The sequence below is a fragment of the Oncorhynchus keta genome, chromosome 37, assembly GCF_023373465.1.
Source record: "Oncorhynchus keta strain PuntledgeMale-10-30-2019 chromosome 37, Oket_V2, whole genome shotgun sequence".
Classification (NCBI taxonomy): Eukaryota; Metazoa; Chordata; class Actinopteri; order Salmoniformes; family Salmonidae; genus Oncorhynchus; species Oncorhynchus keta.
The window spans coordinates 13,309,554-13,336,330 of NC_068457.1; the positions used below are offsets into that span (position 1 = coordinate 13,309,554).

At 43.2% G+C, this 26,777-nt stretch overlaps 1 protein-coding gene across 5 annotated transcripts in view; it reads left to right on the forward strand.

Moving 5' to 3' along the window:
• The window catches only part of LOC118370232 (nck-associated protein 5-like), a 189,520-nt gene that overhangs the window by 147,247 nt on the left and 15,496 nt on the right, over window positions 1-26,777 (forward strand). For 4 of the 5 annotated variants that reach the window (XM_052499227.1, XM_052499226.1, XM_035755149.2 and 1 more), the window contains 8 exons: window positions 540-578; window positions 822-941; window positions 8,430-8,534; window positions 9,957-10,145; window positions 11,021-14,613; window positions 15,700-15,805; window positions 20,404-20,491; window positions 24,922-25,257. In XM_052499227.1, coding sequence (XP_052355187.1) covers window positions 540-578; window positions 822-941; window positions 8,430-8,534; window positions 9,957-10,145; window positions 11,021-14,613; window positions 15,700-15,805; window positions 20,404-20,491; window positions 24,922-25,257 — 4,576 coding nt within the window. Of the gene's footprint in view, window positions 1-539; window positions 579-821; window positions 942-8,429; window positions 8,535-9,956; window positions 10,146-11,020; window positions 14,614-15,699; window positions 15,806-20,403; window positions 20,492-24,785; window positions 25,258-26,777 lie in introns of those variants that run through there. The other variant, XM_052499228.1, reaches the window with a different exon arrangement.

Consider the following 26,777-nt stretch of genomic DNA (forward strand, 5'->3'; position numbering starts at 1 on the left):
TGCCATTCAGGACACAACCCCCTACTCTCCAAGCCACTATATCAGCCCTGACACTGCTGTCAATACAGGATCAACAGAAGACAATTAAACATCATGAAGACATGCAGCATGTCTGGCTCCAATCTGTTCGGCTTCGCCGGGCCGCTACTGGCCTTCTCTGCCACCCTGCGTCAGATTTATGATGATTGGTCCCCTTAGGAATCAACACACTCCTCCAAGGAAAGGCATACGGGGGGACAATGCTGTAATGTATTGGGACGTCGTGTTCACTAAAGCCTGTAATCATTTTGATAGGCGGTCGGTGGAACTTGTGTATTAAATGTCGTTGGAGGAATAGAGGAAGTGAGAGAGTGCAGCGTCGGCATACACAGGACAGGGGCAGTTTAGAGTTGAGGTCGTGGGTCAACTGGAGACATTTTCTTGTTTTCTTTCACACTCATTTTCCTCACCCATAACAGCCACCATATTATGGTCAGTCACTAAACAGCTTGCATAAAAAGTTTGGATAATTATTGTTGCTTTTTTTCACTCTGTTTTAGGTTGCCAATCAAGTTGTGCAGGCACTACTCACCCAAAAGGTAGGAGTCTGGTTTCCATAGCAACTGTGTTATCAAAATGTCTCAGAATTATACTATAATTAGATCCAATGATGTTGTTATACATGTATGCAATACAGTAGCTCAAAACTTAATCTTACCATTCACTTTTTTTTTTTTTACACCTCATTATCTCGTGTTAACTAATCATCTTTTATGGTGTCCATATTAGGACAGTCACACATCACTGTAATAACTCTCTCTCTGTTGTTCTTCCCCATGCAGGATCTAAGGGAGGAGTGTCTGAAGTTGCGGACCAGAGTGTTTGACCTGGAGCAACAAAACCGGACCATGAGTGTCCTCTTCCAGCAGCGAGTCCGACCCGCATCAGACCTGCTCATGCAAGTAGGGACCTGTCCACTCATCTAGTCCCAGAACTACTGTAGAACCTCATTGTCCCAGAACCACAATATAACATCATTGTCCCAGAACCACAATAGAACTTCATTACCCCAGAACCACTATATCACCTCATTGTCCCAGAACCACAATAGAACCTCACAGAGCAACTATTGACCATTACTCAGGGGTGCCTGACTGATGGCGTTAAAATAGCATTTCACTGCTATTAGTTTCTTGTATTCAATATTGTTGAAGACAACAGTGTGGGTGTAAGGACGACTGTTCCAGTAACATATTTTCTCACTTCAAACTTTTGAAGAGCAGCGATATTAGATCATCCATCTTTTTGTGATGGCGATGTGATCCTGAGTCCAGGGTCTGTGATATCATCATTGCTAAAAAACTATGTGCTCATGAACCATCCAGCCTCCGCGGAGCTACGGGGCTCAGATAAGATCATTTGAGAAAGTACCGAGACTCGCGTCATCCATCCTGGGTTCTCTCGGGGGACAGTAAACCTCTCAACCAAATTACCTCTAGCGCACCAGACCCTGTGGCACGTAACACAGACATAGATGCTAGAGAGAGGGGAGGGTATGTGTGTGTGTGTGTGTGTGTGTGTGTGTGTGTGTGTGTGTGTGTGTGTGTGTGTGTGTGTGTGTGTGTGTGTGTGTGTGTGTGTGTGTGTGTGTGTGTGTGTGTGTGTGTGTGTGTGTGTGTGTGTGTGTGTGTGTGTGTGTGTGTGCGCGCGCGCGCGCGTGTGTATGTAGTCTGCCGTGGGTAGGAATGCACACTTACTGTAACTCAGAAATCATTTACTCCAGTCACTGCAGAGAGAGACAGAGAGAGAAATATTGACAACCATGTCTGCTATAAAATGGCGGTCTGATTTGCAGCTATGGCCGTCCAGCTCTTGTTACCTTACCTCCTCTCAGAGTGGTGGGTGGAGGCTCTCAGACTGCCACAGGGTAAAGCAGGGAGATGTGAGGTGTGAGAGGGAGCTCAGGGGGATGGGGGTACAGAGGGCCTACAAACGAATAATGAGACGCCTACTGGTCTTAATGAGAACATGTGGCTCAGAAAGGATGGACGAGAGGAGCTCAGGGGAGAGCTGAGTGCAGATACTATGCAAGTCAACACATCCAGGTACAGAAACAAAGAAAGTTATAGTTGAAGAATAACTTGTTTTTTTTTTACTTGTTGACAAAATCAGCCTCCAGCACACTGGTATTGTTGAATAGTCCACAAACCATTTTAATGGATCTCGTTTAAGCAATGTTTCGATCAATAGACCATCGCGGCTTGTTCAGGTGTTGACAAAATTCGAAAGGATTATAAATGAAAATTGCAAAGCGAGCTGACCACAATCCTTTATCTACCTCATGTTCAGGGGAGAGTATGCCCTCTGTCAGTCGCCCTCTGCTAGCAACTGATATGGACATATGGATAATTGAAAGTCACAGTTCACATTGTCCAGTGAAGGGTCCAATCGTCTCAACAGATTGAGCGAAGCTGTGGATGCACTATTTTTGTCCCAACTAAACCAGGGCAGGGTTAAAGTGAAATGTGTAATAGTTTATTATCTATTTGTAACTATTTCATAATATTTTGATTTAATAAACCAATATGTATGTTCTGGTTATATCCTACAAGAGTAAATGTTTGCATATTCAGTCTGTTCAGTAGAGCATTTGTGTTCAGTATACAACGTGATCAACAAGACATTGACGAGAGCAATATACCGTAAATCTATTTGCTTGTGTAGCAGGAACCTCTGTTCCTGCCCCAAATGGCATCCTATTCCCTATATAGTGCACTGCTTTTTACCCGAACGGTCAAAAGAAGTGCACTATGTAGAAAATAGGGTACTATTTGGGACATATACCCTGGCTTTTCACAAGGGAGTATGTCGGGAATGGGGATTTGTAGCAAGACATTGTTTTTCAGCGGTGAGAAAGTGAGATTTTATTGTGAAGGAGGCGGAGAGTTTTTAAAGATTTATGTCCAACTTTATGACCAACCGGTGTCTGCCAGCGCATTTTAAACAACAAGAAAAGAATTGACACTTGTGTAAGCGATAGCTAAATCATACGTTATAGGATGCTCTTTTGTATTTTTACATGGTTTCCTCAAACGGTCAGTCATTTTATGGAAAAGCTCATGATTCTTTCATGGTTGTGGTTTTGTCGATATGTTTCAGGTTGTAAACCTTGTTTCTATTCCTGGGATTAGTTTCTCTATAAAGGTGGCTGTGACAACGATGACTAGTAATATAAGTGCTGAAAGAGTATATGATTGATTGATTTATTGATTGAGTCATATAAAACATGGGTTTGAAATCAGTTAGTTATTGTGGATCATTTCTCTTGAAGTAGTCTAATATTTTGCCCTCTAAAATGGCTGCAGGTAACCTTCTGTTTTTATTCATATTTATTTAGATTTTTTATTTCACCTTTTATTTCACTAGGCAAGTTAGTGGTTTGCATGAATTACCTTTATACCATAACCTACCATCAAATAGTAATTAGCGACAGTAGAGTTTGACATATTAACATTTCCTTTCAGTCAGAGGGTGGCAGGTGTTTGGCCATTTTTTCTCACCCGCTTTGGCATTTCATTTCTACTGTTCTGGGAGTCGGTAATTAAATGTGTTGTCGGCCCCCGGGGCCATCTTGAATTTCCCTGATAACGAATCACTGCTCTCCATTCAGATTGTGATTAGGAATACTGGGAATATGCTTGACCTGCTGTCGCCTCATGTAATGTGGCATTTCACACGCTGCAAAGCTCTGTTTGCTGCATTTCGGCCAGGTGCTTAGTAAGGTGTGTAAGTAGCGAATAATAATTCCCTCCTTCCACTTATACAGCCTTATCAAAAGTGACAGGCGAGTGGTAATTGAGTTGTCAATTATCCGTAAAAGTAGGTCCTGGTTGCCGTGGAAACTTCTCAGGCCCCTCCGGCAGGACCTAGTCGCTACACAGTACCATTAATTTTTGCCTTCTGAATTTTGATTGGCTTTTGCACTATGGTTCCCCTCAAAGTGTTGTCTTTGCTGGAGGTTTGTTAACTGGACTGCCTGCACAGTATTCCTATTCTGGTTCATTTCTCAGTGGAGTACGAGAGCCATGTTTTGTCTTAGCTTAGCCAATTCCCTGCTATACGTTACCTGTATCCTCTGACTAAGGGAAGACCAAGCCGTGAGTGCAGAATTAAATGTAGTTAAGGAAATAGGTTGTAACAGAGAAGGTGAGCTCCCTCAGTGTGCCTCCGTCCTTGGCTAGATCACACCTCCACCCGGTCAGGAACAGTGAGGTTAGCCCTAAGAGACACAGAGATGGGGGAGCTGTCCGCCCCCATGTCGTCGCCCCCCTTCCCCATCGGAGACCTTGTGACACTATTGACTGAATCATTGATGACTGTGCTGAGGAGGTGTAATCCTGCACCCCTACGATAACATCAGCCCCCCTTCTCTTCTCCTGACACTCAGCCACTCCCATCCCCCTGTGTGGACAGCCTATACCCTGGAGAGGAGCGATATGGCTTCCGAGAGGACTACATTTCTATTACCGGCTTTATGGTGAGAGAGACGCCATCTGGCATGTTAAGTCCACTGTAAAGGACAACCTGGACTGAGTCAGCTACAGGGGAAGAATTCTCATCCACATGTCAACTTTAGGTCATAATGGCAAGTTAAGCGGTATTCAAGAAAATACTTGGTTTAGTACAAGCTGTAGTAGGTATATTTTGCCTCCGTTAATTCACAGTTCTGTACATGACATGAATATGATTTTCAAATTCAACTACAAATAAGCACAACATGTTTTAAAACCTTTTTTCATTTAATTACTGTCACTTACCTTTAATTCTCAAGATGAAGTCTTTGCCTAAATGTGTAAGCAATAAACAAGAATATATTTTATATAAACATTTGATTATGCCTAACAAACTAATTTAAAACAATCAAGCATCATGTGCATGAACTGTGTAAAATAATGATTAAATCAAATTGATTAGAGGCTCAACATGCCGTTTATGTGCTGTACTTCATTCCCATTGAATCCAGTTGAAACAGCTCTATCATTATTTCTATATTTCAAAAGTTAACTCACAACGGAGAACAAGAGAGCACACAGCGTCCAATCCTTTTCCACATCCTCATCGATCACAACCACCCTGGACCAAATTGACTTGGGCCAAGTTATAAAATTACGGAGCATTCCACCGAGATGACCTCAAGGTTCATCATTTCCTGAAAATAGTCAAACTAGCCTATCTGCTGTGAAAGAGTATTGATGCCATGTCCTTCCAGGTCCCTGCTAGCACACAATATGCTGTACTGTACTAGAGAACAAGACGAGATGTAACGAGAGCATTACATGGTCACCATTTTTATGAGAATAAAATATATACTGTCAAAATGGAGTATATTCATTTAAACAATTTAAACAATGTTTTCTCCAGTTGCTGCAGATATACAGCACTGCACGATGGTTCGAGCAAATTTCAACTCAATTGAAATTCCACACACAAACAGTTTTTATTCTTCAAACCTCATGGGGACATAAAATGTATTTCCATTCAGAATCCTATTTAACCCTTAACCCTTAACCCTAATTGTAACCCTGACTCTAAACCTAAGTTTAAAATAACCTTTGTCCTCATTGGGACGTGGGTAATGTACCCAAGAGGGAGAACTTTCCTCGTTTTACTATCCTTGTGGGAACTTAATGGGATTTTAGATCCTCGCAAGGTTAGAAGAACCAACCCACACAAACACATGCACATGAAAATACAAAACCAATTACTTTTACAAAAACCCATTGGAAATCAATATGATTTAATCCATTGGAATGTTTCCATTATAGCCCTTCATCGTTTAGATGGTCTGCAGGATAGAGTCCCCTTAAACTCAGTCTAAATGGGGCACTCTCGGGAGATAATTTGGCACTCTCGGGAGATAAAGGGATCATCTAAATGTGATTTAATTCAGATCTCCAGTTTACATCCATGTTCCCTTTAAACTAGTTCCAATTTGCTCTAATTTGCACAGATAAATGCATCTACAATTAACTTGGAACTATTTCTATCCATTCTCTGTGTTTCGCAGAGGGTGGCTCACACAGAAGCAAGGCTTTGCAGCTTTCGGAACTTGATCGATATGAATGCGATGCGTTGAGACTCGATGTCAAGTCAACCAAAACGAATGTGCTCGTATGTCCTTGGAAGTGTTTCTTTCGCCTAAGGGACAGCATATGTTGAAGATACATGTATTAGCTGGCGTTCTACTACTGAAGCCTCACTTCACATTGCATGATGTATATTACACTAGTGCAGCAGTCATCACAAATGTTATATAACAGATTGAGCCTTATAAGGAAGTAGACCTGTAGATACCTGGTCTATATTGCCCTACCAAGCAAAAAGGCAGTAACAGCTCATTTGGTCGAAAATGAGTTAATGGCATTTTTGCTACATTAAATACATGAGGACAAGTATTCTGCCTCTGTTGGGTTTTGGAGAAAATGGGGGTGATGTTAGCAGTAACTGTATAAAGTTAGATAAAAGCAATTTTTCTCATTTCCACGCTATGAGCAGTTACTGCCTTTTTGCTTGGTAGGGCAGTATAGGTATCTTTCCGGTGGTTTTGGTTAGTTGCTTTCAGTGAGATTGTGACTATTGATCCTCTGACAGTAGTCCATGGATGTTTTGAACACAATGCTCAAGTGGCCATTGTCAATGCCCAGGGCTGGGTTTATGAAACAAAGGACTGGGATTGTTATCCCTCTCATCATGAAGACATTTTTTCTTGGAGATTAAAAAGAAAACTGGTTACAAGGGGCTGTCACCCCAAGTAAAATGAATATGGCTTCTAGGAATATGGTTTCCACCATAGATATAAATACAATTCAATAGTGTATCTATCTCTATGGCTTTCACACTGCGTTTGCAGGAAGGCTTGTTAGCTCAAAGCCTCCGGGACCCCAGGGCTCGGCCGGTGTGTTGATCACTAGCACTGAGACTGATTTTATTGCAAGCTTTTCGACTTATTGTCTGTCTCTCTGTTTCTTTGTTAGATCAGTAGTGAGCCGGTGTCTTCATTCCAAAGGCTATTTTCGGAAGGTCACCTCCTTACTGTAGCTCTGTCCCTGATACTCAGTGTAACGGTAGACAGCACATACAAACTCTAGAATGTCAAAATCTCGCATCGGAACCTCACACTTAAACAGGTGGTAACATGGATGTTTGTATGAAATAATGGATATTGTGATACTATGGTTTGGCCTTGGGCAAGGAGTTTGAGATCAGGGCTTCCTGAATGGCACAGCTGTGTCGCAGGGAGTTTACGAGGTGTGAAACTATTGTTTAATAAACATGTGTCCTCTGTGATTTAGTAGAGGAGTAGCTTTATACTCAAGGAGCCTTCTGGGTAGTCTGAAATGTAGAACAGAGATGATGTGAGGTAGAAATTGCATTTCTATGGTTGTACTAAGAAATAGAGTAAACACATATTAGGTTAGGCCTGTCATATTGTATACTCTCTCCCTGTCTTTTTTATTCAGATATACTTTATTTATGTTAAAGACTATAGATGGATTTAAGCTAATATACTGTACACTAAAAGATCCACGCCGGCAGCGTGAAAGTCTTCTGGCGGTCATGTTCATCTAGAGTGGGCGTACACAGCACGGGAAGGAAAGTTAGTGCAGTGTACATGAATCTGGCAATTGTATTTCATTATCGAGATGGAGAAATTAAAATAGATATGAGCGCAGCAGAAAATATCCTCCCTCGACGAGTATTAAAGTTGCCTTTCGAGGGGAATGTGGCATAAATGGAGTGTTTTTGTTGCAGCACATTTGCCGTTAAGTAGATCCGAGCACAGGGAACCGGGCAGTAATTAGGTTGGAGGATTAATATGTGAAAATGTAGTTGGTTTTGTATCCTTCCCCTGTGAACGGAAACCAAAGAAAATAATGGATCACAAAATAGTGTTTGAATATGAATACAAAAATCGAAGGAATCCCTCGCTCCCCAATGCAATTATTTCCCATTCACATGAATTATTCTTAACAGATGACATTAATGGCATTGATTCCAATACAATTGAAGAGTGCCCTGCATAGATTTCAGTGGGGGGAGAAAGAGGTTTACTTTCAAGCCCTGGGAAAGTGCGGCTGAACCAAAGCCTTTTTGAGACCTGCTCAAATGTGATTTTTTGGGGAGGGTTTTCGTTGTGAGATTTGAATGAAAATTATTAATATTTGATGGCAGACTTTCTATTGTATATTAATTTAATCTACTACTGGAAATATTTGATTGATACAGAACACCAATGAGAAATGCAAAATAGCATGCAATATAATATAGTTATTTGATTGTCACATTATTCTGTTCAGTTGAATGTGTTAAATGCCTTCTCTATGTAGTTGATATGTTTCTGTATGTAGTAGAGACATTCAGTAAGACCGTGTGCTTTCTTGTCCTTTCAGAAACTCCACTCTCGGATCATGGATTTGTCTGCCTCTGATCTCCTCCTGGAGCCGGAGAGGAGCAAAAGCTTCCTGCTATCCAGGAACACTGACTCTCCACCTCATGTACGATTGATGGAAAACAAACCAATGGCATGTTCTTTTCCCCCCAGCCTCACCCATATGTATTGTCCAGGCATCAGAACTGACGTACAGCCCAGAGAAATCATTAGGGAGGATTAAAATACCAGATCTAACTATTATGGGGGTTTGATCCGCTGTTCTCGGCAAGCCGAGTTGGCAGTATCACATTCGTAAAGGTATAAATCCTTGTCATATTACCAGACGACCATCGATTGAGGCTCGTCTTCAGTAAAAATGAGTCTGCGGGATAGTGTAGTAGATTAGTCATGTTATACATTATGTATTAAGGTCTTAAAATGAATTCACTCTGGTCTTGTGTCCTTTTACTCCGTTAGGACCCAACCTGATAAACCTTCATATATAGCACAGAAATGTGGCAAAAAATTAAGTGAAAAATTGATAGTGTAATAATGTTGAAATCTGATAATGTATTTATGTGTTTGCGACAAGATAATGAGTTTGGGGAAAGAAGCCGCGAAAATGTGATATACAGATTTCCTGGGCCAATTAGTTCGCTTCCTATTATCTCTCTGACTGAACAGTTGATTAGAATTCTGAATCGACATTTGTTTGGACAGAATTGTGGAATAGGACTGATGCAGAAAACATCTGTTGGGGAGATTGCTTCTGAAAGTATGATGGATCATTTGCATCTCACTGGCTAATTATAGAGTTTGAAGCAGTAGCTATCGTAACACTTTACAAGAAAAACCCCCAGAAAGGCTCACACATAAAATATCAGCCACTGGTAGTCTAACTTAAAACAGTCAACAGGTATGCAAAATATACTTTGTTTTTGCATTAATGTACAAAGAAAAAAGCGATGTGTGTTTGGATAGCCTTGTAAAATGCACCGGTGATTAAATATTGCATAGTCATATATTCCCAGCCATATTCTTACCTTTTGACATAATTACCATCTCATATGACCCTGTGAAGCTCTCTGTGACACTCGCCAACCCGCTCACCCCCGTTCACCCCTGCCACCTGTCCTCCAGCTGTTCCCTTATCTCCCTGGGTAATTAGCTTTCACTGGAGCCCATCAGCTGTCACCCCTAGCTCATAACCCAAACCATGCTCCACCCCTGGCATCAGCCATGTGTCTGTGTCCCAGACTAGATTTGAAGCCACTCAAGACACAAACACTGGAGGGTGATGGGGAAAGCCTTTCAGTTAAAATACAATATAACACGCTGCATGGGTCCAGACCCAACTCTATAGTTTCTAAACTGAAAAGCTGAAATAAGGCTTGTTAATCAGTGTTTTTGTAGCGTTTTCCTGCATCTATCATAATTGCCTTTACCATAATTGCCTTTACCTCTACCTTAATCCCCATTATCCCAACTCATGAATGTATGTGGCACTAAATCATGACTAATGGTGTCTTTGGAATCCGTCCTGCAGGATGTCCAACTGAACGGAAAGGCGGGACTTCCTGTGGCCAAGTGTCTGAGCCAGCTGAGTCTGACGGTGCAAGCGCCAGTCTATCCACGCAGCAGCTGTAGCAGCAGTGAGCTGTCCCTGTCTAGCGCCTGCAGTGAATACTCCAGTGGCTCCTACACCTGGAACGATGGACGCTCCTGTGGGAAAATGGTACGATGACCAGACCAACCTCTCCTCACTCTGTCTCTCTGTGTGTTTGTCTCTGTCTCTCTCATTTATGAACATTATCAATGTGGTGTTTCAATCAGCTTTAAAAAAATAAGAATTGAAGTAACACATAGCTGAACACTACCGGTCAAAAGTTTTAGATCACCTACTCATACAAGGCTTTTCTTTATTTGTACTATTTTCTACATAGTGAAGACATCAAAACTATGGAATAACACATGGAATCATGTAGTATCGAATAAAAAAAAAAGTGTTAAACAAACCTAAATATATTTTGGATTTTAGATTCTAGAAAGTAGCCACCCTTTGCCTTGATGACAGCTTTGCACACTATTTTTTCATTTTTTAAAATTGTTTAATTAAAAAAAAAAAATGGTAATATGAGGGGTGGATCAGCTTAATATTGCGGAAAGATTGTTGCTTCCATCAATGTAATTGTCTGCATCACTTCCAATCCCCCATATATATATTTTTTGTAATATCCATATATATACACATATGCATACATATACACATATATACATACACATAGACATACATATATATATTTTTGAATATACCTTTATTATTCCCCTCAAACCCTACCACCCTTCCCCCAATTGGAGTTAACTAATAAACAATAACACTAAGGCTTCTACCTTCAGTATATACATCTTAAACACATTTTACAGACACAATCTATTTTACAATGGTTATATTTTGTTTGTTTTTAGTCCTTCCTCTATTTCTCGGATTGCTGTTGCACAGCTCAATTTAGCTGAATTCTCGAATGACGTATCTGTGTGTCTGTCTCTCAATGCCCCACTGTCCTCTCTGAGTTCTGTAATAACTTCTGTCTTTCTGTATTCCTCCTGCAGTCCTCTCTGACGTGGGAGAAGAGGCTGAGCCTGGGTTCCTCAGCCCCCGGGAACATCTACGCCCCCCTGGAGGAGCAGCTCCCCACAAGGAGGAAAGAGAGCCACATCCTAGAAGGCCTGCGGAAGCTCCAGAGGAGAAAACCAAAAGGCTCCTCATCCTCCTGGGTCTCCAAGTCAGGCGACAAGGACTGCATGAACTCTAATGAGGGCATCTACTCTCTGGGGATTAAGAGTGGGAGCAAGGGAATCTCCAAGGCCACTTATGTGGGGAGGACCACTGTCTCAGGGATGGGGGGCAAAAGCTTTGTGTACGACTCTGATGATGCGGACGACGAGTCGCTACATTCGGCATACTGCAGACGAGACCGCGTCCCCAGTAAGGACGGAGGCTGGATGTACTTCAGAAAGCTGTCGCACAGCGTCTCGGACAGTGTGTGTAGCTGGGACGGGTTGAAGGACAGTGGCATAGTAGGGGATAGTAACTGCAGCATGGGTACGAAGCACCCACCCGGCTATAATTCCAAGGAGCGGCCAGAAAAACTCAAAAGCTTCATCAACAGTTTCCTCTCCGGGGGGCGGACCTCTGCTGTTCTAAATCCCTCCCTGTTGCACTTTGACATCAGCCCCACAGAGGCTGAATTCCCCCTCCACCTCTCAGACACCGACCCTGAGGATCTGCACTCTGAGGTCAGTGACCACCGGCTGCCTGTTAGCCGGACAGCTGAGCAACTGCAGAAGGACATCAAGAGGCTCTCAAGAGATGCTGACAAGCTGCTTCCCGTACAGTGGTTGAGGAGGGAACCTGGCCGGACTCAGTCTGCTGATGGAAGGCCCAGGCCCTTCAGCCCAATCAAAGAAAACAAGGGGGCTAAAACGCAGTCTGAGGAGAGTATCATGGCCATATTCGATGCTGACGGACAGCCCATTGAGCTCAGTGCTCAGCAGTCCTCTGTTGGTGCTGGGGCTCGGAAAGAGATTCCTGGGAGGAAGGAGAACGGAGTTTCTGAGTATGCAGCACAGTCGCCTCATGATAGGCCCATGCATCATAAGGTAGGCAGCAAAGGCTGCAATAGCAGGGAGGGAAGCCCAGAGAGGCTGCAAACGTACGTAACGCCACTGAGGAAATTGATAAAGCCGCCTTCCAATCGATCCAACAAAGGCCACTCTGTCCCTCCCATGAACAATGCTTCCACCAGCCCCAAGGCCATCAGCTCAAAGATCCCCAGCAGCCGGGGGAAAGGATCTCCACTGAAGGTTTCTAAGGGCTCCACCACGGAAACAAACAACAGTGGACCAACCTCTGGATTCACAGCTCAGGAGTCAAAGTCCCCTTCTTCTCCTCCGGTCAAGATGTCCAGGTTCATCAAAGCTCCAGGCTGCACTACAAGCCCCAAGGCAGTGAACAACAAGCTTCCTGGCAGGAATGACTGGACAAAGGGCTCCTCATCTAGTGTTCCAACCGGCACCCCACACCTCCCAAGAAGGCATTTGGACCACGTGGACTACAGGGAACAGCCTACCAGAGACAGACACTGTGAAGCCAGCAGCAAAACCGAACTCAGGTCCCCGTCTCCTCCCCCGCCCCCTGGCCGCACCACCTCCTTACTTGTAAGACCAAACTATGATGGGTCACCTCAAGCACTTAAACCAGGGGCTCAACCATCCATGCCTACAACAATGAGGGGGCCACCCCCGAGTTACCACCCCCCGCCTGTACCAAATATGCAACATTCATTAACATCACCACCACCCTACAAGGGCCAAGATACCATAGACCTCGACGCAGGCTACGGTACCGCAATCGCACCTCAGAAACTGTTGGACAAATCGAGCCAGCAGCACCCTGCTTCAAATAAGACCCCCTCTAAAGGCACTTCGAAATGGGTCCCCACAAAACTCTACCTCCCCTCCTCAGCCTCAGGGCATGTGCATGAAAATGCACCTAAAAGCTCAAAGAATGTCCCTCCTCCCTCATACAACTCTCAAAGTGGCTCTTCGCTTCAAAGCACATGTACAAGTCAGAAAGGTACCAATGACAATAGGCATCCTATGTTGCATAAGACCTCTAGTAGTTTTCCTGTAACTCTGCAGGGCCACCCTCAGTGTCCAACAGAACCTCACAGTAGTATGAGTCAACCTCCCGAGGCAAATCTACCCGTCTCTGGATATAGCCCTCAAAATTCCACTGAAAAAGCGTTAAAGACACGCATTCCTATGGGCTTCAAAGGGCTTGTAAAATCGCCCCCCTCACTGCAGAAAGGCTCCACCACAATACCAGGAAAGCAAGAGAAGGAACACATCAACTTGTTCTCCAAAGAGACAGTGACTTCAAATGGTTTCGCATGTGACAGTTTTCAGGCAGTGTATGTTGATTCATTAGCCATGACTTCCATCACGGAGACTAAGGGTGAGGTCCAGTGCATAATTCTGGAAGAGGAGGGACACACCTCTGAGTTGGCAGAGCAGGGGGTTGGTGACAAGTCGGAATGTGACCGTAGACTGTTCAAGAGGTCCATATCTGTCACGACCAAACCTCACCTAAAGCCTGTCCTGGGGATGAACGGGGCGAAAGCTCGCAGCCAGAGTTTCAGCACCCACTACATGGAAAAACCCAATATCAGCGTGTTGGACGGACATGTGAAGATTCGAACGCAGATCATCACCAACTCTGGAGAGAGGGGGAACTCGTTAACAAGGCAGAGCTCATTTGTTGAGGGCATACAGATTAAACCCAGTAGCGGATCTGGGGAAAGTCCGGTCCGTTGCCCCAGCTACAGGCTGAGCCACTACGGAGGTATGACATGCTCTAACAGCCACCAGGGTCTTCCGGAGAAAGCCTCCATATCGAGCTCCACTGGTGAAGGGACACAGAGCACTGCAAAGGAGGAGAGCGTCATGGCTCCACATCAGAAAGAAGTGCGTAGCTTGCCCCTCGCCGACCGGATCGGCTTGAAGAACTCCCGAAATCCCAAGAAGGTCGCATCTCATCCTCAGGTGGAGTCGCCGGCCTCTCCTGTCTATAGCCCGGAGGCTACAACAAAGGCTGGGAAAGTGCTCAGTCTCGGCAAACTAGACCTCGCGAAGAGCGTCAAAGTCCAGGCAGGCTGTTCCCAAGGGGCGGTTGATAAGGGAGAGCAACCAGTGAGTCCTACAGTCTGCACCATCGAGGAGAAGGTCATGATGGGGATTGAGGAGAATATCCAGAAAGGTCAGGGTCAAGAGAAGGTAATAGCATCGGAAACCAAGCAGAAGACCGGCCCGTCTTTGGCCAACTGGTTCGGCCTGCGTAAAAGCAAGCTGCCAGCCTTGAATGGAAAGAAATCAGACGCCACCTCCCTGAAAGAGAAAGCTGAGAAAAAAGAGCTGAAGATTGGATCTGTGCTAGGAGGCAAACAGATGAAATCGGACAAAAAGAAGGACAAGAACAAAAACGACAGCCAGTTCGAAAAGAGTCCAGAGCTGACGCTGTCTGAGAACAAGCTGAGCTCAATCATGGATCATTGCAATATTCATATGGGACAAATAGCCAATCAGATCCAGTGTTCTACAACCTACATTGGGAAAGACCAGTTCATGAAAGAGCTTCTTGCCAGGTTTGTATTACCGTAGTAACTTTCGTAAATATATTTCAAGTACGTTTGCATAATTAGACATGGGTAAAAACCTCCCAAAAATTACAGTGAATTGATCAGGAAAAAGAACACTCATTAGATATTGTCTCCTGTGATGCTGAAATGATTGCGGATTGTCCTTTTAACATTTCTCCAAGTGTTCATGCGGCTGTAAAATACAAGTCTTGCTACATTATGCATGAATGTAGAGGCAAAAACACACACAGCTAAACAACAGCAACACCAGCTGCCTCTTTGAGTTATGGTTCTACTTGAGTGAACATAAGCACTTCCTAGCCTGGAATCTAGAGACACGATCAGCCCTGAGCTATCTTGGCTGGAAGAGTGTAGAATTACCACTCCTCCCATAAATGTATATAATACCTAAAATCTCAGCTGACAGATTTTATCAAGAGTAGTTACAAACATTTATCACTCGATGAGACTGGAGTCGGGAAGAGCCGTTAAAAAGAGGTTATTTCAGATCCTACGGTAGGGGGATATAGGCCCACCCTCTGGCCCAGACCCAGCCAATCAGAATTAGTTTCTCTAAAATGACGTTGGAGGCGGCTTATGGTAGAGAAATTAACATTCAATTCTCTGGCAACAGCTCTGGTGGACATTCCTGCAGTCAACATGCCAATTGCATGCTCCCTCAAAACTTGAGACATCTGTGGAATGTTAGTGGCCTTTTATTGTCCCCAACTCCTGTGTAATGCTCATGCTGTTTAATCAGCTTCTTGATATGCCACGCCTGTCAGGTGGATGAATTAGCTTTGTAAAGGAGAAATGCTCACTAACAGGGATGCAAACAAATTTGTGCACAAAATTGGATAGAAATAGGCTTTTTCTACACATGTGCATTTCTGGGATTTTTTTTTTCAGCTCATGAAACTTGGGACCAACATTTTACCTTTTGCGTTTATATTTTTGTTCAGTGTATATGAAGGCCATATTGAATGAGAACAATGGAATTTATCAGCCGGGATCTCTTTCCACCTGCACAGTTCATATGAAATCGGTTAACCAGACAGACAGAAAATGAATCAAATTATGTTTCCTATACAGGAGTGTGAGGAAGGGCGACTCCATCGCTGAATCTCTCCCTGGCATCTCCATCCCCAAGACAAACAGCGATATGAGGGGAGATATGGAGATCTGCTCCGATACAGCTGTGAGTGAGCTAGGGGTCCTGTAATGAAACGTTGCTAGGCTTCTAGGATATTGCATGGATCTCTCACTCTACTGCGCCCTCTCTCTATTATCTGTCCATCTTTCCTCATAATCTCACCATTTTCTCACTATTTCCTCTAACCTCAGTATCCACTTCCTCCATGCTCTCATGCTGGTCAGTTGTTTATTGGATTGTACATATACTCCATATCATTTACTGTTGCCATAACTTTTTCCATGTCGTATATCTAGTTTGTGTACACACCTGCAAATTCTGCCAACCTTCACACAGACACACACACACACACACACAAATATGAGAGCACACTAAAGCAGCTAAGCTACAGGACTGTTTTGCTAGCACAGACTGGGATTCCTCCAATGGCATTGAAGAGTACACCACATCTGTCATTGGCTTCATCAATAAGTGCATCCCCACAGTGACCGTACGTACATACCCCAAGCAGAAGCCATGGATTACAGGTAGCATCCGCACTGAGCTAAAGACTAGAGCTGCCGCTTTCAAGGAGCGGGACTCTAACCCGGAAGCTTCTAAGAAATTCCGCTATGCCCTCCGACGAACCATCAAACAGGCAAAGCATCAATACAGGACTAAGGTCGAGTCGTACTACACCTGCTCTGACCCTCGTCGGATGTGGCAAGGCCTGCAAACCATTACAGACTACAAAGGGAAGCACAGCCGAGAGCTGCCCAATGACACGAGCCTACCGGACATGCTAAACTACTTCTATGTTCGCTTCGAGGCAAATAACACTGAAAAATGCATGAGAGCATCAGCTGTACCGGAAGACTGTGTGATCACGCTCTCCGCAGCCGATGTGAGTAAGAGCTTTAGACGGATCAACATTCACAAGGCCGCAGGGCCAGACGGATTACCAGGACGTGTACTGCGAGCCTACGCTGACCAACTAGCATGTGTCTTCACTGACATTTTAAACCTCTCCCTGTCCGAGTCTGCAATACCAACATGTTTTAAGCAGTCCACCATTGTGCCTGTGCCCAAGAACACTAAGGTAACCTGCCTAAATGACTACCTCATGTCTGTAGCCATGAAGTGCTTTGAAAGGCTGGTCATGGCTCACATCAACACCATCATCCCAGAAAGCCTATACCCACTCCAATTTACATACCGCCCCAACAGATCCACAGATGACGCAGTCTCTATTGCACTCTATTGCACTGCCCTTTCGCACCTGGACAAAAGGAACACCTACAGGATGTGAGAATACTATTCATTGACTACAGCTCAGCGTTCAACACCATAGTGCCCTCAAAGCTCATCAATAAGCTAAGGACACTGGGACTAAACACCTCCCTCTGCAACTGGATCCTGGAATTCCTGACTGGCCGCCCGCAGATGGTAAGGGTAGGTAACAACACATCCGCCACGCTGATCCTCAACACAGGGGCCCCTCAGAGGTGCGTGCTCAGCCCCTCCTGTACTCCCTGTTCACTCATGACTGCACGGCCAGGCACGACTTCTACACCATCATTGCATTTTCCGATGACACAACAGTGGTAGGCCTGAACACCGACAACAACGAGACAGCATATAGGGAGGAGGTCAGAAACCTGGCCATGTGGTGCCAGGACAACAACATCTCCCTCAATGTGATCAAGACAAAGGAGATGATTGTGGACTACAGGTAAAACAGGACCAAGCACATTCTCATCAATAGGGCTGCAGAGGGGCAGGTTGAGAGCTTCAAGTTCCTTGGTGTCCATGTCACCAACAAACTAACATGATCCAAGCACACCAGGACAGTCCCCCTCAGGAGACTGAAAAGGTTTAGCATGGGTCCTCCGATCCTTAAAAGGTTCTACAGCTGCACCATCGACAGCATGGTTGCGTCACTGCCTGGTTTTACAACTGCTCAGCCTCCAACCGCAAGGCACTACAGAGAGTAGTGCGAACGGCCCAGTACATCACTGGGGCCAAGCCCCCCCCCCCCTCTTCACACCACTGCCACTCTCTGTTGTCATCTATGCATAGTCACTCTACCTACATGTACATACTGCCTCAACTAACCGGTGCCCCAACACATTGACTCTGTACTGGCACCCCCTGTATATATTGTTTATTTTTTATTTCTGCTCTTGAATTACTTGTTAGTTTTATCTCTTATTCTTATCTGTATTTTTGAAACTGCACTGTTGGTTAGGGGCTCGTAAGTAAGCATTTCACTGTAAGGTCTACAGCTGTTGTATTCGGTACATGTGACTAATAAAATGTGATTTTATTTGGGAGATATGCTACCAATGTTGAACCACATACTAAGCTTTGCATGGAAAAAATGGTTTCTGTAAGACTTGGAATGCCACGTCATTCTGACCTCGTAGAATATATTCTTTGTACTTTTGTTAGGGACAGAGAGAGAGAGCAAGGAAGGGAGGGGGAGAAAGAAAAAAGAGAGTCCACATGCAATATGCAGGAAATTCAATCCAGCTGATGGGGAATTTTGATAGCAAATAGGAGGCTCTTATCGCAGACACTCAATTCAACAAAGGCCTGTTTAATACTATCCTTGCAGCTTCATCTCTATCTTCCCTCTACAGAAATACAACAAAAGAAAATAAATGTTTATGACCTGCAAATCCCCTTTATACCTTTGGAGAAGACTTTTTCAACATCACATTCTGTTATCCCTCCTCCATAAAAGATCATTTACCTGGTTGCTTCCCCTGACAGAACTACCTATTATGAAAGAGGCTCTGAAAATGTAACAGTAACTTCTGTAAATCCAAGGTGTTTGTCGATTCTGTTTTGAGTCATCCCTTAAAGAATTGATGAATCGCCTTCCACTATTGTTTTGTTATGCGCTAAAGGGACAAATGGGTGAGCAGAGTGTGATGGGAATCTTGATGAACACAGAATATATATCAATAATGTTCTATCTGAATATGCCAGCTATTGCATCTGTGTTAGCTTTGCTGCGTTTGACATTTTAGATGTCTGGCTTTGTAGAAGTATATGAAGTAGTATCACATTGTAGAAAAGTGTACTTTGCTTGTTTGGGGTTTATGAATCATACCAGACATGTCCTTGAACTAGCAGTGATGTTCTGTTATTATCGGTGTAGATGATATTCAAGGAATGTTTAAGGCCACAATACAAAAGATTGAATACACACACAAGCGGCAAAGCAATTATGAATACAATGCAATGCACATTACAATGATGTAGGGGAGACCAAGGAAAAACGTAACACGAAACCACTTAGAAAGCTGTTGTACAATGTGCTCATGCTTGGGTAGTGTCTCTAAATGCCTAAATTCGTCAATTATTTTCTGTTTTATTGACAACAAAAAAATGGTTTTCAGGCCCTTAAGTAAATATACCCCCTCTTCTCTTTTTTAGTGTTTTGACCTGTGTAACATTCTCCATGTATCTAAACATAGCATTTTTTATCACTAAGATGGGGTCTTTTGATTGGTATAGTTGATGACAATAATTATTTGTATTTTCCCACAAGATTCCGATTAGTATAGGCTCCTATGTGGGGGGAATAGTTGTAGCGCAGTACCTTATATGGTATTTAGACACATTAACATCTTTTTTTTTTTTACCCCTTTTTCTCCCCAATTTCATGGTATCCAATTGTTTTTTAGTAGCTACTATCTTGTCTCATCGCTACAACTCCCGTAAGGGCTCGGGAGAGACGAAGGTCGAAAGTCATGCGTCCTCCAAAATACAAACCCAACCAAGCCGCACTGCTTAACACAGAGCTCATCCAACCCAGAAGCCAGCCACACCAATGTGTCGGAGGAAACACCGTGCACCTGGCAACCTTGGTTAGCGCGCACTGCGCCCAGCCCGCCACAGGAGTCGCTGGTGCGCGATGAGACAAGGATATCCCTACCGGCCAAGCCCTCCCTAACCCGGACGACGCTAGGCCAATTGTGCATGGCCCCACGTTAACATAATTAAATAAAATATGACTTCTTTACATCATGTTTTGCAGTAAAACTAAGATAATACAAAAAATTTACAATTGACACTTTTGAATGCTAATATAATATATTCATTTTGATACATTTAGAGTTTTTGGTCAGTATAACATGCCTAAAAGATCATCTAAATATCAGTTTCAAAACCCTTCATTTACCCTTCATTTTTAAAATTGGAGACAGTGTTACATTTAACCCCGTACGTAGCCTGTTACATTTAACCCCACCTACTGGGTCAATTGTAACATTTCACTCCCGCCACTTTTGGTTGAATTGTAAACAACTGGTCTGTTCTAGAACGATAGTTAGTGTGTAATGGTAGCTGAGATATGTATGTTGTTTGTATAATCATATTATTTCATTTAAATCCAATAATATTTTAATGATAAGCAAAAGCCTGAAAGGGTTACTTTGTTCGCCAGTCTCCCCAACCATTTTTTCAACAAATAATCGACCATCTGTTGATGATGTTGTGAGGCACATTTAATAACACTTTATTTCAATGTTCTGTCATTATGCCTAAACAAATTTGTCATCAACATGATTTAGAATGTATATTATATGTATATATGTTGTGAGAACTCAAGTTAAATGCATACGGACTTCATCCTTCATTTTTTCCCCCACCAGACCATCATTGTGACGCAGAAGATCAGCTTGCAAGGAGAGAATGAGGAGGACCCCACCCCTGAGACTTCATGTCAGGACCACATGATCGGTAAGGTTTTTACTGTGGCCGTGGGCCTACTGTACTGTAGCTATCGTCTGAAAACATAACATTTTAGCGCTAATAAGCGTCATTAAAATACATTTTTCCAACATAGACAGTTGCAGTAGTCACCAGCCATACATCTCCGACGTTTGCTGTCCGTGTGAAGTATTTCTGTAATAGATTATACAAACGGTCTCTTATTTTAGGCTTCTGTACAGAAATAGCTGTTGCCATTCATCACCTAATGGTAAATGCATGTGGGACTTGCATATGTAACACATTCTCATACCAGTGAAAAACTGTAGGCTTAGAGCCTATACAAATATTTCCTGCATCTTTGCAGGACTGATCCGTCTTCTCACTGGCAGAGTGAGTCTTCATTATCACGTCACTCTCCCACTGCATGTTGAGGTCATCAACAAAATGGTTACTGTCTCCGGCGTTCAAAAATCCTTTTAGCGTTAGCGGCGCACATTGTTGTTTACGTGGCTAAGACATTGAGGGTTGTCGGGGCAGCTGCTGTTCTGAGAGCTTTGGTAGCATACAATGTGTGATGAGAAAATTATATGCAACAACACCCACTTACTATTTCAATGACAAGGCGATCTTTACATGCTGGGCAGTTTGTCATTCATTGGCAGGTGGAAGGCATTCTAGGACAGGGTAATCAATGTTTATTAGAGCCGCATAATGCTAGGTGCCTATCGCTCTGTTGGAAATCTTTAGGCAGTTAATGTGCCACTCACGGTCTTCTCTCAGTTAGTCTGGCTTTGGCATTACGTGAACAGGAGAGCAGCAAAACAGTCATGTACAACCTGTGCAAAAGGTGTTTGTGACGCCTCGACTTGAATTATAGTGGTCTTTTCTTTATGTTTGAAGTTTGTCCTTATTTTCACACAAGATTATGATCTCCGTTGCTTAATTTTGTTTATTTTTTTCCATGCATATAATAGGTCTACACAGATAATATGGCTGCTGGTAAGCAGTATTTCACTCAATATATATAACTTATGTTGACTATCATAATGACTATTTAAATCAAGATGTATCTAAAGGATTGACATTATGGACTTAGACTTAGGTACTTTTGGACATAATTTACATCCAACATGGAAAACATAGGCCTATATAAAGTTACTTATAAAAGCTGCTCTCTTTGGCTCTAAGTCATTTTTATATGCTAGCCTCTGTATTGATGGGGTCGACCACACAAATATTGTCAGAAATTGTTTTGACATGGGAAAATTCCCAGGATGTATGAACATTTCCCTGATTCAACTAGGCCCCATATCGTGGAGCAGAGCCAAAAATAAAAGATTGTTAATCGTTTCTGTATTCTAATTAACTGAATGGCATATTTAATTCTGCCAGCTAAGCACATCTATCCAACCTCCCATCAGTATGAATTAAAGCTCTCATAAAGATTTAAGCAGAGTCCACTTATAGGTCCTGAAGTCCAGCCTAGCATATCATTTTACCCTGGGCTTTTATGGGTAGAATATGTCACACATTTGCCTGATCTCAATTACTTATTTTCTCTGAACACACAATAAACTAGATACAAAAATTGCATTTTGTTTTGGCATAATGTGATATTGTAGCAGGGATTAAAACCAGAAACTAGAAAAGGATGCAGATGGACTCATGAGTCTATGAGGTGTGGCTTTGTCATGGTTCAAATCAAATCAAATCACATTGTATTTGTCACCTTACAATGAAATGCTTACTTACAAGGCCTTAATCAACACTGCAGTTTAAAGAAAAATGAAATATTTACTAAGTAAACTATATATTTTTTTAAATGAAGAGCAACAATAACGAGGCTATATACGGGTACCAATACCAAGTCAATGTGCAGGGTTACAGGTTAGTCAAGGTAATTGAGGTAATGTGTACATGTAGGTAAAGGTACTATGCATAGATAATAGATAAAAACAGCTCACGTTTGACCTTTGATTTGTTGATTTTTAACGGTTTGAGGTCTTGGTCATGTGACGATAGTCACGACCTCTGGTTGCAATTCCCATGCAGTTGCGATGGTGGTTCATGTCTGGGTTTTGCATGAGTCCTCATCATGTCCAGGAGGGTTAATGTAGAAGTGATCACAGTAAACACAATTTCAGCCCCTCCCTGATACTTTTCCCTTTGATTTTAGATAGTATTACCCTAGGGCCATTAAAATCATACCCTTCGAGGTCCGTAGTACTGCTGGTTTTCTGTTCTACCTCATAATTAATATGCGCCAACCTGGTGTCCCAGGTCTAAACCAGTCCCTGATTAGAATAATAATCGGTGGAACTGGCTTCGAGGTCCATATTAGACCTGGTTATAGTGTGAGTGCAAAGGGCATATTGAAAACAACTGCCAAATCAACTCCTTTGGTTATTACGCTTTGTGAGGTATGGGTGTCTCCCTCTTCCTCTTTCCTTCCTCTCTTTCTCCTTTGTTTCCCTTTCTCTATTATATCCCCCTCTTTATCTTCTCTGTCTTTTCCCTTGAATATAGGATCAAGAACGTGAGACATTCTGAACTGGTTTGCACTTGCTGCATAATGCAGAACTCTGTAGTAATTGATCAGCTGCTGTTTTAGGGGCTGGCCACTAGCGCCCCCGTGATGACTCATTGCAGATTAATCTGAGCAACATAACCGGCCATCTGTCCATCGAGGTGGTTTATGACAACCTCAGCTACAACATTACTGTGGAGTAGGAGGTGCAAGGGAGGCAGAAGAAGACACATATGCCTACAATATGACTCTGACTGTGCACTAATAGCATGATTTAAGTTGACTCTGTTTACTCCCAGTCATCCAGCGGGACGTTTCTGATGCATAATTGAATGAATTCTTGTTTTGACGCACTGTTGGTTTGATTGAATGTCTGGCTGCACATTTAGAGGGGACTGTAGATATTGCTTTATTAGGTTAATAATGTATTTTACAACAGCAGTGCATTGCCTCTGATAAAGAGGCAATTTGGAGCTTTGGTTTTGATGATGAGGGTTTGATTTTAATGATGAGGGTTTGATTTTAATGATGAGGGTTTGATGCAGCTGTTAGATGATGTTGGGTGAGCCCTATGTTTATGGGTGTTTGTACTAAAGCATATCCATGGAAGTTATGAGGGCTACCTCTTACATGCCTTGATCCCCTTCAGGGGAAACAGTTCATTTGTGAATTCATGAATTCAATCATCCATTTATTCATTCGATGGATGGATGTGTTAGGGCATATAGAAGAAGTGGATGTTTATGGTCTGGGCGTTACAAGACCAAGCTCCAGGGTTAAGGGCAGAGCTAGCAGATATCGACCCATCTCTAAAAAAAAAAAAAAAATAGGTCCCATGCTTTTCCATGAAAGGCAGAAAGAAATCAGAACTTACAGATTGTTCTACGGGGAAAAATATCTTCCAAAACAACTGCTTACTCGAAAGGATCAATCATTTCCAAGGTTTTTCCATCCTCAACTAGTCTACAATAAATATATAACGCTAGATTGATATTTTCTACTTTTGCAATGCAGCAACATACTGTGCAACCTACAATGAGAACAGCAGAATGTCAACGCTGCAGTCATATCTGCCATAAGACCTTCCCCCTCTTTTGTCTTTAAACTGAATTCATGTTAGAACTAGTTCAACACTCTCTTTCTTTTCCTTGCCCAAATTGTTGCAATTAAGTCATGAGCACAGAATGATTAGCCAACATCATTCACAGTTACATGGAATTGGATCATGCCGAACAGCCCTCCATCTGTCTCGCTCGGAGAGGCTTTGCAAAATGGTGTATTTTAAGCTATGTCCATCTGTTGCTTCAATGCTCTTAGATCACTGCGCAGTGTGGAACATATCAAGTTCGGCGAATGTGTGTAAGTCAACATAATGCCGATACAGGAGGTAGGGAGACAAGACACAAATAAATTGTCACTCTAAAGTCACGCTGGGTTCCAAATGGGTGAAATTAGACTGGGAACGCAGAGAGAGCTAGGACTTACAAGCGGCCGCTCATTTTAGATCCTTTTCAAGATTAGTCAGATACCTTTATTAATATTATGAAGATGTGATATAGATTTGTATATAGATTTGTATATAGGAATAAACCTGATGAATTACAGACACAACAGATCGTATTACTGGACAAAGTCATACGAAAAGTTCAGACCTTTTTCCTGTGTTACATTTCTACAGTTTCTCGTAATGATTTGGCTTTGGATTGTACCTAGGTGCTCCATAGGTGAAGTAATGCTCCTGTCTCTCTTGCTTTTGCCTCCATTCGTCCTCCAATCTTATTGAACCTACCCAAGATGCCCTTTTTACCCATAACCCCTTCAGTTGCTTGTGAATCCAATCCAGTGGCTCCTCCTCCTTTTCCATTGCTCCCCCACCCCCACCCATCATCACACGCTGCTTCTCCTGTGTCGTCCGTCCGTCCCCCCCCAGACTCCAGCAGCCAGATGAGAACCCTGGACAGCGGGATTGGCACCTTCCCCCTCCCTGACTCCGTCACCCGGGTCAACGGGCGCCACATTCCCAGATCTGAGTCCAGCCCCGACCGGATGATGGCAAGCGTTCACAGTCCCACTGATCCTGACCAGGACCTCGTCTCGGCCTCTGCTGCTCATTCCCCATCCCATGTGAAAGTGCCTTCCCTGTCTGAGACCCACCCGCATGCACCACCCACCAGTGCCCTGGGCCACTCCCTGTCTGACCCTTCAGTTACTGGAAGAGGTTGTGGACAGGAAGCCTTGAGCTGCCTCCCCAGACCATCCACCTCAGGTAAGACTGGGGGTTCACCTCATATCAACATCCCTGTTACGTCCCCATTCTATACCCATCTCCCAAAGCGTGCACTTCCACACTCCCCTTTATGAATTAAGAAGCATTGGATTGCCATAAGCATTGGCTGTCCACACCAATGTTCTTATACCAGTCCAGTCCCATCATGTGAGGTGGATTGTTCAAGTGCACACTTCAAGGAGAAAAGTCAATGATAGGGACACAACCACTGTTACAGGCTCTGTGTTGTCTCTGGTTCATGCCAATGGTTTTATGTTAGGTAAACCAATGATCCGCAGCTGCATATAAACGCTAGAATGGCTGGGCTGGCTCAGAGGATGTTTGGCCACTATCATGAAACCCTATTTGGTGTAAACCCATCTATAAACTGTGTATAAAATGAGAGAGGATACAATTCTGATTCTCACTGGCTCAATTTGATTGTGCAATGAGGGTGGCAGTGTTTTACTTCAATTCACATCATTATGGGTAGCCTAGTGTTTAGAGCATTGAGCCAGTAACCGAAAGGTTACTAGATCGAATCCCTGAGGTGACAAGGTAAAAATCTATCGTTCTGCCCCTGAACAAGGCTGTCAACCCACTGTTCCTAGGCCGTCGTTGTAAATAAGAATTTGTTCTTAACTGACTTGCCTAGTTAAAAAAGTATGACCCTTAAGTCACTCTCAAGAATTAACGAAACATGTTCTAACCTCTCAATCTCAACAGAGGATCCATTCTCCACTTGATGGTATTCAGTGAAAAGGAAAACCTTCTACCTTTTGTTATTCAGTCTCCTATGCATTTTGAATGCTGGATGAAACATTTAAAACATGATAATGTCACAGTAAACAGAACTCATGAGAGAAGAGCACTCTCTCCCAACTTTAACTTGTCTCCCAGCTGGTAACTCGGGCTTGATTTGGTATTCTGAGTTATATTCTGTACCTCTGCTTATTAACAAAGGACACTGTCCCCCCCCACCCACCTTCACAAAACCCTCCGGATAATACGACCCACAGACCATATCCCGAGGATAAGTCGCTAATACAATTAGACACGCAAACTCACTAGCAACAATTAGCGACATAGATCATAAACCACCTTCTGCCTGTTCTTTCACTGCAGCAACACAACAGTATGACGGTGGGTGGGGAGGAGAGGGAGAGGGATCACATAGGCTGATGGAAGTAACACTAACAATGTACTCGTACAGTAAAGGGATGAGTGATCCCAGTGATTTATGCAATCAGGGAATTAGTGTCGATCTGTGTGACCTCGGTACTGCAGTTAAGGTAGGCATGACCAGCAGCTGTCATTATAAGGAATAGAGAAGGAGCCTAATCTCCACCACGGATTCCCTCACAGGTTGTCAAGTAGATGAAAGGACTATTTTGTCCTCAGCACAGTACAAATTATTCTGCTGATGTTCCCGCGGTGCCGCCGCCAACGAGGCCCAGTTAATTATATTGTCAGGAGAAGGTAGGAAGTTGTAAAGAGAAAAAAAGAGAGAAGGAAGGGGT